The following is a 9,465-nucleotide window of genomic DNA, read 5'->3' as shown; positions in this document are numbered from 1 at the left end:
CGCTGATTTTTATCCTTTCAAGCAGATGCAATTGTGCTAATCAAGGCTTGTCTGATGCTGAATTGTACAAAGTGCAAAGTTCCCAGGATTAGTCTTTAGTTGTTAAAATTTAGTGGGAGCTGGAAGATACTCTAGAGAAGATGGGAAGAACCACTCTGGGGTCAGTTTTTCCTAATAAATATGATTTTTGAGGCTGAAAAGGGGTGTTTCAGGAGCTGCTTCACACGCCGCTCAGCTGCCCTGGCTGGGAGCTGGGCAGCTCACGTCTGAAGGATGCAGTAGGACACTCAGGGTGGTACTTAGTCCTCTTAGTCCACCTCTGTGGTCTCATCCACTCCAAACCCACATCTGAACCTGGAGGTCCTATCTGCAAGGCAAAGCCAGTCCCACGCTGGTCCCCAGCACCATTTCAGCCTCCTCTCCCCATGCCCCAGTCTCCTCTGAAGACCTCCCTCAGAAGGCAAGGAGAGGAACAGGACGCTGCTCAGGGGGGTTCCCCAAGTGCTGCTGGCCATAAAAAAAAATTATTTCTTAAAGATTAATATGAGTCTCTTGCCAAAAAGACAACTCTTCCTGAGGAAAATTTTTTTTACTGATGTGCTTGTTGGAAGGCAACATTCTGCAGCAATGGTTTCCTGGCTGAAGGGGGTCCTCTGTTCTCCTCCCAGCTATTTTAACCCCTGGCTCCAGATAATTTTGGCTACTCAATGGGCACATGGAAATCTTTTAGCTTTCCCCAAACAGAACAACACAGAGCATTTTCTACAGAAACCTCATGACAAAGCCCCCTAGTTGCTATAGAGGCAGAAAGGTTTTTGGGTTAATCATCAGAACAGTGGGGAATTAAGAAACCTGGGGAGATGAATGCACCAGGGTTTTGTTAGATAGATGCTTAAAAAAAAAATAATCCAGACCTACTTTGTTTCAAGCACCTCAGAAGCTGAGAGAATTTGGTGCATCTGGCTGCAGCTGCCACTTCACTTCTGTAATTTAATCTCATTGAGGTGCATTATGTCAAATAATTACCTTAATGAAGACTCTGATGGGAGAAGGAAGGAAAATAATAGCGATATTTTGAAGAAACGAAGCTGGGAAGTTGCTTTGTTTTTAACCTGGCACTGATTTAGCTCCCCCTCCTCTGGCTCTTGCCCTTACAGAGGTGTCTGATCAACCTCTCTTTCAAAAATAACATGTTTCAGATGCTTCCCCGGTGATGGATTTTTGTACCTTGGATACAATACCATAGTTTCTGAGTTTGAAACAACCCAACATGTAAAACCAGCTCTTGGTTCAGGCAAGTCCAGCCCTCCGAGTCCTGCTATGTCCCTGTTCCCTGCAGAGTGCTGAGCCAACTGTCAAGTTTCTGTCTACCACTTTTGATGTCCTCCAGGCTGTTGGCCTAAATTAGAATCACAGAAACATTTAGGTTGGAAAAGACCTTTAAGATATCAAGTCCAATTGTAAACCTAGCACTGCCAAGTCCACCACTAAACCAAGTCCCTAAGGGCCACATCTACACCTCTTTTAGATACCTCCAGGGATGGAGGGGGCAGACTCAGCCACTTCCCTGGGCAGCCAGTTCCAGTGCTTGACAACCCTTTTGGTGAAGAATTTTTTCCTAATGTCCAGCCTAAACCTGCCCTGGCACCACTTGAGGCCATTTCCTCTCATCCTATTGCTTGTTACTTGGGAGAAGAGACTGACCCCCCAAACTGACCTTTCTTGGTTGGTTTTATCCCCTTCTGAGTTACTTCAGCTATTTTATTTATATTTTATTTTGAAGAGCCCTTGTCCAGTGATTTCATAAAGTTCTCACATGATTTCCACCATCACCCATGCCCAGGACCTGCATCTCACGGTCATATTGGTCCTGAATTTATTTCAGTGGGCTGAAATGACACTTTCTTACGTGAATAAACTCTCTTCTCAAGGCTAATATTTATCCAGTCTACCCAGATTTCTGTGCATAAAACCTGAAAGAAAAAAAAACCCCTTAAAATTAAATTAATCAACTCAAATGAGTTTCCTTTCTTGCTGCCTAAATGGATAACTTGAGGAAGAAAGGAGGAGTGTACTTCTTCTGGCATGGATGTGGTAGAGGAGCTAAATGAGCTCTTCAACCACCCTGACTCCCACACATTTCCCAGTTAGCCTTGCCTAACGCTGCGGACATCCTCCAAGCCATGTGAGCAACCTCCCACCATTCCTGGAACAGCTGACTCCAGACCTTCTAGATTAAAAAAAAAAAAGGGAGGGGGAAGTAAATCTAGCCCATTTTTCTCACATTAATGTAAAATGTGTCATTTCACCTTTTTTTTCTTTTTTTGACAAATATTTTTCCCCAGACTCCAATCACTTCTCTGTCTCTGGAAAATTAAACGCGTGATCCTATTGCAGAAGCCTGTGCTCAGCCACTGCCACAGGTCTCAGGCATTGCCTGTATTTCAAAAAGTACCCTTAGCTTCTCACACAGTTTTGCTTCTCCTTGTGCCTCCTGGACAGCTTATTGTAGAGGTAAAGGGCTCGCTCCTCCTCCCGGCTCTCGAAGAAGGAGCCTGCGATTTTTCTGCACAGGCGATGTGCATAGGTTTCCAGGAATACAGTGGCGTAGATGATGCAGAAGAGCAGCCCCATGATGAGCAGCACAGAGGGGTTGGGAGGCGTCGGGGGGCTGATCCTGCAGTGGGCAGAGTTGAAGATCAGGTGATGGCGGTAGCTTCTTTCAAAGTTATAAAATGGTAATTCTTCATCAGAAAGCCTTAAAATTTTCAAAAGAGAGGGCAAGATCCCTATTTTAGCCTGAAATAAAGAGAGTTAAAAGTTAAATGGGGTATGAACGCACAAAAATCAACTGGTTACTACAAAACCAGCAGCCTGGGGGCACGTAATCGCCATTGCAACTTGTTTGGGTGCATTAAGAGAAGGACCGGGAAGTGCATCTACACTTCGGGCTGAGCGAGAACGTCAGCCTAGTGTGTAGGCACCGGGGGCTTGGCACGGTGAGAGCCAGGCCTATCTGTCATCTTCATCTGCCATTACACAGACCATAACAGGTATTCGCTGTATGAGATTTACAGTGAAAGACATGATACAGACAGCAGTATTAGCAGCTGCATGTTTGAATACTAGAGGTGTTTTCTAAGCCCTGATTATTTTACAGTAAATTCACCATAAGCAGGTATCTGCACTAAGGAACCCCGGGGCCAGGGAAGGAGACCGGCTGTGTGGTAGAATATGAAAGCTAAAAAAACCAGGACTAGTCCAGATAAAGGATATTAAAATAGATAGAAAGTCTTGTGAAAAGAATTGCACAGGTGACCACAAGCGATGGGGGCTTTCTCCTTAAAGAACGGTCAGTGCAATTAGATGACGAGAAATCCTCTCAGCCAAAATGTCTTCTCTGCTTCCCCCTTTCTTTTGTGCTTTCACCCACACTGTGGCGGGGGGATGGTGCTGCAGGGACCCCATTCCTCCGCCCTGCCTAGGGGAGGGACCTGGAGATACAGGGATGTCTGACTGCCACATGCTAGCAACCTCTTTGCAGCGTGAGGCTGCATTTACTCCTCTCCTCGCTCCCAAGGGGCTATAATTCGGAGTGGGTATATACCACTATTTGATGCTCTGGGAGGTTGCGCCTCTGAGTTGTGCCTCTGGTTGTTGCACGACTGAGGTTGTGCCCCTACCTCCTCCCCCGCCCAAGCCTGTTACATTGCTTGTCCAGCTGGCTGCTGGGAAGAGAAGTAAGGATTGTGCAAATAAGGCTACAAAGACTGCAATCCCCACCACCGCCTTCTGTGACTGATACGTGGCAGGTTCCCCTCGCAGGGACGGAGAGGGGACCCCAGCACTTACACTGTATTTGATGCCGAGAGCGACAGGCACCATGGAGAACTGAGCTGCCTTTCTCACCGTGGTGTCTGCCACACTGAAAGCAAAGTGGTCTATTGCCACGACCACCAGCATCAGCATCAGGGCCACAGTGAGGAGCATGGCTTGCATGAGGCACAGCATCACTTCTTCTCGGGACAACTTCAAGCCTGTTGGTCGAATGAGGTTTTTGGATGAGTCCACCAGCAGATGAGCTGCTTTTCTGTCCACAGCCAAATGCTCCAGCTTCTTGGTGATGTAAAAATTGTCAAAGGGGAGGTTGGTGAGATAATTTTTCAAATACCAGGTGGACTTATAACAGAGATAGAGCATGGAGAAGCCAGCAACCACCCTGCTGCCTACGCGTACAGCGTCTTTGACCAGTACTTCGACAGCCAAAAAGTCCCTCCCAATTTTCTCACCAGCGATGTGCATTTGTTGGTAAATGAAAGAGCTGTTCTTAAGCAATGAAAACTGAAAATGTCCATTCATAGGCCTATAAATATTAATAGAATGAATGGTTTCTTGGATTGCATCCCCAAACTCCCAGGCAGCTGTCTCTAGCAGAGCAGTTGAGTTCAGAAGACTCTCCGAGGAATTCTTACAGATGCACATAATAATCTGCAGTATGGTTTTAATGTTGCTTATGATGTTGGGTGTTATATTAACCACTACTATCATGATGCAGGTTGACAGGAGAAGCTTCCGGCCTTCTTTGGTACCTAATGTAGGCATGATCATACTGAAGACGCAACGGGCAGGATGCACCAAGAAAAGGGTCAGGAGAAGGAGCAGACTGAAGGAGATGGCCATTGCAACAGAGAAATGCCAGGAGTACTCCAGTGAAGCAAACATCCAGTTGTAAAAGAGGCCTCCCATCACTGCTGTAACGCAGGAACACTGCAGAAACAAGGTCCACAGCTCTCTGCCATTTGCTGGGACAGGCTTGGAGTAAACCAACCATAGGTCTGCCACAGTCTTGTGCACCTTTGGGAACAGAGAGTCTTCACAGTAGACATGGGCTCTTGTCCTGTACAAAGAACAAGTACCTGGGTGTTAGCAGAGGAAGTACGGAATGTGCTAATTGGGGGGCTTTCTCAAGATGATCACTTTATAGTGTCCTTCTCTAACTGCCCCCACTCTTCTCTAGCCCTCTGCTAACTGGAGTGGCTGGAACTGAGATCTTCCCTGGAAGCATGCAGGACAGGGAAGTTCAAGGCATTTCTTGAAAGATCAAATACCAAGCACAATATGACTGCTCCTCCTCTAATGCAAGTGCAGGAAAGCATTGTATTATTCTATAAAAATCATAATAAAGACATTCAGAGGGGTCAAGTCCTTAGCAGTGGCTTTAGTGGTTACTCAGAGGATGCTGGAGGGAGAAAGAGGAGGCTCCTGGCTGCCATGGAAATCATAGAATCATAGAATCGTTTAGGTTGGAAAAGACCTTTAAGATCATCAAGTCCAACCATTAACCTAACCCTGACATCCCACCACTAAACCATGTCCCTAAGCATCATTAGACCATGTCTGTAATTACAAGGTGTTCAATGGATAAGAGGCAGTTGAGTGGGAGTTTCGGATCTCCCTGACTCTTAAGAGGAGACCAAACAAAAATGTGCAGTTTTAAGAGTGACAAATACAGAAGTGATCAGAGGAAACAGTTTCACACCGAAGCTCCAGTGCCAGAGGAAATCTCCAAGGACAAAAATTTGGCCACTGCAGATGAAATGAAATGTCCCATAAAGCTATTTAAATGTCTAATGAAAACAAACATTTGGGAAGGAATATAATTCCTCAGGCCTCACGTCTGGAGTGACTCTCCAGAGACCAGAAAACCTGGTGGAGAGAAGGAGCATTTCCCCAGGACTAAATCCAGCCAGGAGATCCCTGTCTTCCCCACCCAACAGCAGCCTCAGTTATCCATTGAGGGAGAATTTTGACTGGCAAAGGAGGTTTTTCAGTGGAAAAAGGACATTCAACAGCTATCAAGACAGACGTAAGGAGAGGGATTAAAGCAGACCCTACATACCCAGCAGCGGCAAGGTGCCCCAGTCTTGCTTGCAAACTCTCCATGCTCCGGTGCCTTACTGCTCTCGGTGAGAATCCTGGATGCGGGGGGATGCAGAAACACTGGATAGGAAACCAAGGCAGCGGGTACCAGAGAGCCAGGGCTCAAAAAAAAAAAAAAAGAACCAAACCCTAATGTTTTAAGGCAATTCAGATCAGCAATGCTGGCAATTCCTGAAGTGAATAGGCAAACCTGGTGTGTGAAGCCTCACTACAGGACAGAATCAGGATGCACAGCACTGCTTGAGCTTTACACTTCTTCTGGTCTTACTCTTGTTGTTCATGACACATAGCTGAAAAAAAATGACTCAATGGCATATGGACTGACAAAGATGGAACAAGCGTCATGTGGAACATGGGGTGTCACCATCCCTCGTGGGTATATCAGTTGTGTCATCCCAGCTGACTTCTCCTCTCACTGCCCACCAATGAGCAGCAAGGTTGGGATTTCTCTCAGAGAGAAGGGGAGCTTTTTCTCTTTCAGACACCAGTCATGGCACAAAGGGCATGGTAGGATCCAGCAAACCATGTGCTGATAATTGTTCATCTTCTCTGGCAGGCTGCTGCTCCCTCCTGAAACCACGAGCTCGTGTGCAGGGTACACGAACTGCTTAAAGGTTCATCTCCTAGTCATAGCAGAGGAAGATGAAGCTTCAAACTTGAACCTTTCCCAATTCCCCATAGCCAGCAAATCCACTGCAGTGAAAGCCCTGCCACAGCCAGGATTCCCAAGGTGCTGAGAAGCTCCCAGACATGCAATCTAGGATCTGTGGTCCCCATGGGACCGACTCGCCTCACCCTTGGGATGTGCCGGGCACAGAGCTCCAGCCACCAAACCCACTTGCCAGGAGATGAGGACCAGCCCGTGGTGTTTTCTCCTCAGCTCTGTTTCCAAAGAAGAGGATTCCTCCTCCCCCGATCATCTGGCACACAAGAAACGTGAACCACCACTGCCTACGCCCCTGCACTGGGCTCGTGGGTTACAGGAGCCTTCCCTGGCCCCACCAAACCTGACCCATGGCCAGATGATTTCATGCTAAACCACCACTTGTGGGCAAAGACAACACCGCTCATCCAGCCACTGCTGACCCCACTCCTTAGAGGGACCTGCTGTCCTGTGCCAAGCTGAGCCCTTCTGCCTGGTGGGAACTGCCAGGCTCCTGGGATGTTCTCATGCTCCCCTGGGCAGGAGAGGGCAAAGGGCTGGAGGTCAGCCCTGTCCCAGCTGCCCCTGGGGATGGAGCACGTGGGGCTCTGCTCTCTGTTGAGCCATGGGAGAGCAGCACCTTCCCCAGGGGACATGGCTGGGCCCCACAGCAGCGGCAGTCATTGGAGGACAAAGGATCATGAGCACAAGAGGGCAGAGCAACCCTCTGCCAGTTTCCTCAGCCCTTCCTGCAGGAACCAGACAAGGTCCTTCCTGTCCTTGCAGCTCCACTCAACAGCTCTGCTTTATTGCTGGAATTTTTCTTTTTCCCACATGGCTGGTAGAGCAGAGGTTTCATCCTGATGCCCTGGAGCACAGACATGAAATGAGAAACACTGACTGGCTCCAGCCAGGAAGACGCACCAGCCAGGGCATGATAGAAAGTGCCATTTGCTTGGAGAATCCATGGCAGTTGCTTGCACAGACCATGAACTAGGTCTTAAATTCAATTTGCAGACTATAATGGACCACCCCAAAAGGCCTATAGCTGTATTCTGCAAAACTTGTCAGGTTCTCCTTAGTCACCATTCTGAGATTAAACTTCTTTCTCACTGTATTTCTGAGCTAATTGATTTTATCAGCACACAAAGCCCCATCCAGGCTAAGCAGGTGGCTTTCTGGGCTGCAAAAAAAAACCCCATTAGCAATAAAGAACAAAAAAACCTCTCAAGTCCAGAACACAGCGACGAGTTGAGCCAGCTTTCTCAAAGGGGGAAGAGGGTCTTTGTCCAGGAGCTTGCGGGGCTCATTGACAGGGCTTTAAACTAGATGTGAAGGGGGAAGGGGAACCTATCGGGCTTGCCAGCAAGGCTAGGGGGGTTGATATGCAAGGGTTAGAGGGACTGGGGGCTAGTATGAGCCCTCAACCTGTTGCCCAGCAGTGTGCCAGGGGTGCTGCAGCAAGGTTGAAGTCTGGCGGAGGTGAGCCGGAGGCTCCTGAGGTAATAGGAGCCAACAAGGAAAAGCCCATGAAACACCTCAAAGGAAACAAGGAGTGTACTGCTATGAAGGTGATGAGGCCGACAGCTCAGATGAGATGCCTCTATACAAACGCACGCAGCATGGGAAACAAACAAGAGGAGTTGGAAGCAATCATGCTGCTAGAAAGCTACGACCTGGTTGCCATTACAGAAACCTGGTGGGATGAATCCCATGACTGGAATGTAGCTATTGATGGCTACAGGCTGTTCAGAAGGGACAGGCGAGGAAGGAGGGGCGGGGGCGTTGCCCTTTACATCAAGAAATCATTACAGTGTGAAGAGCTGTCCCTGAAGAATAGCCACGAGCAGGTCGAAAGCTTATGGGTAAGAATCAGAGAGAGAGGCAACAAAGGGAACCTGGTGGTTGGTGTCTACTACAGGCCGCCAGATCAAGAGGAGCTGACTGACGAAGCATTCTTCCTCCAACTCCGGGAGGCTTCGCGCTCGCAGGCCCTCGTCCTGCTGGGGGACTTCAACCACCCCGACATCTGCTGGAAAACCAACACGGCAAGATGTAGGCCATCCAGCAGGTTTCTCGAATGCATTGAGGACAACTTCTTAAGCCAGGTAATAGACACCCCTACCCGAGGGGATGCGATACTGGACCTGGTGGTCACCAATGCAAGCGAGCTCGTCGGAGATGTCCAGATCGGAGGCAGCCTGGGCTGCAGTGATCACGCGCTGGTAGAGCTCACGCTCCTGAGGGAAATGGGAAGGACAAAGAGTATAGTCAGGACCCTGAATTTTAGAAAAGCCAACTTCCAGCTCCTCAAGGAGATAGTCAGTAGGACTCCCTGGGAAACGGCCCTCAGGGACAGGGGAGCAGAACAGAGCTGGCAGATCTTTAAGGAAGTGGTCCACAGAGCGCAGGAGCTATCGATCCCTAGGTGTAAGAAATCAAGCAAAGAAGGGAAGAGACCAGCGTGGTTGAGACAGGAGATGCTGGTCAAGCTAAGGAGGAAGAGGGAACTGCACAGGCAGTGGAAGCAGGGACAGGCATCCTGGGAAGAGTATAGGGAAGTGGTCCGGTTGTGTAGGAATGGGGTCAGGGAGGCGAAGGCGCAGCTGGAGCTTAACTTGGCTAGGGATGCAAAGAATAATAAAAAGGGATTCTACAGGTATATCAGCCGGAAAAGGAAGGTTAAAGAGAGTGTACCCCCGCTGATAAGCGAGACCGGCAGGCTGGTAACAGCAGATGAGGAGAAGGCTGAGGTACTCAACAACTTTTTTGCCTCAGTCTTCACTGGCAACCTCTCTCCTCACCCCTCCCAAGTCGATGGATGGCATGAGGGGGACCGGGAGGGCGAAACCCCTCCTGCTGTAGGAGAAGACCAGGTTCGT

At 48.6% G+C, this 9,465-nt stretch overlaps 1 protein-coding gene across 1 annotated transcript; it reads right to left on the bottom strand.

Moving 5' to 3' along the window:
- Positions 1-2,364: 2,364 nt before the first annotated feature.
- On the bottom strand, positions 2,365-5,943 carry LOC104124955 (osteoclast stimulatory transmembrane protein). Its single transcript, XM_035892886.1, has 3 exons — positions 5,900-5,943; positions 3,853-4,897; positions 2,365-2,799 (listed from the first exon to the last, which is right to left on the bottom strand). The coding sequence occupies exons 1-3, from the start codon at positions 5,941-5,943 to the stop codon at positions 2,458-2,460; spliced, it is 1,431 nt and encodes a 476-aa protein (XP_035748779.1). The 3' UTR covers positions 2,365-2,457.
- Positions 5,944-9,465: the final 3,522 nt, after the last annotated feature.

This window comes from Egretta garzetta, unplaced genomic scaffold (assembly GCF_000687185.1).
Source record: "Egretta garzetta isolate BGI_Z169 unplaced genomic scaffold, ASM68718v1 scaffold214, whole genome shotgun sequence".
Taxonomy (NCBI): domain Eukaryota; kingdom Metazoa; phylum Chordata; class Aves; order Pelecaniformes; family Ardeidae; genus Egretta; species Egretta garzetta.
This window is presented reverse-complemented; position numbering and strand designations above follow the sequence as displayed.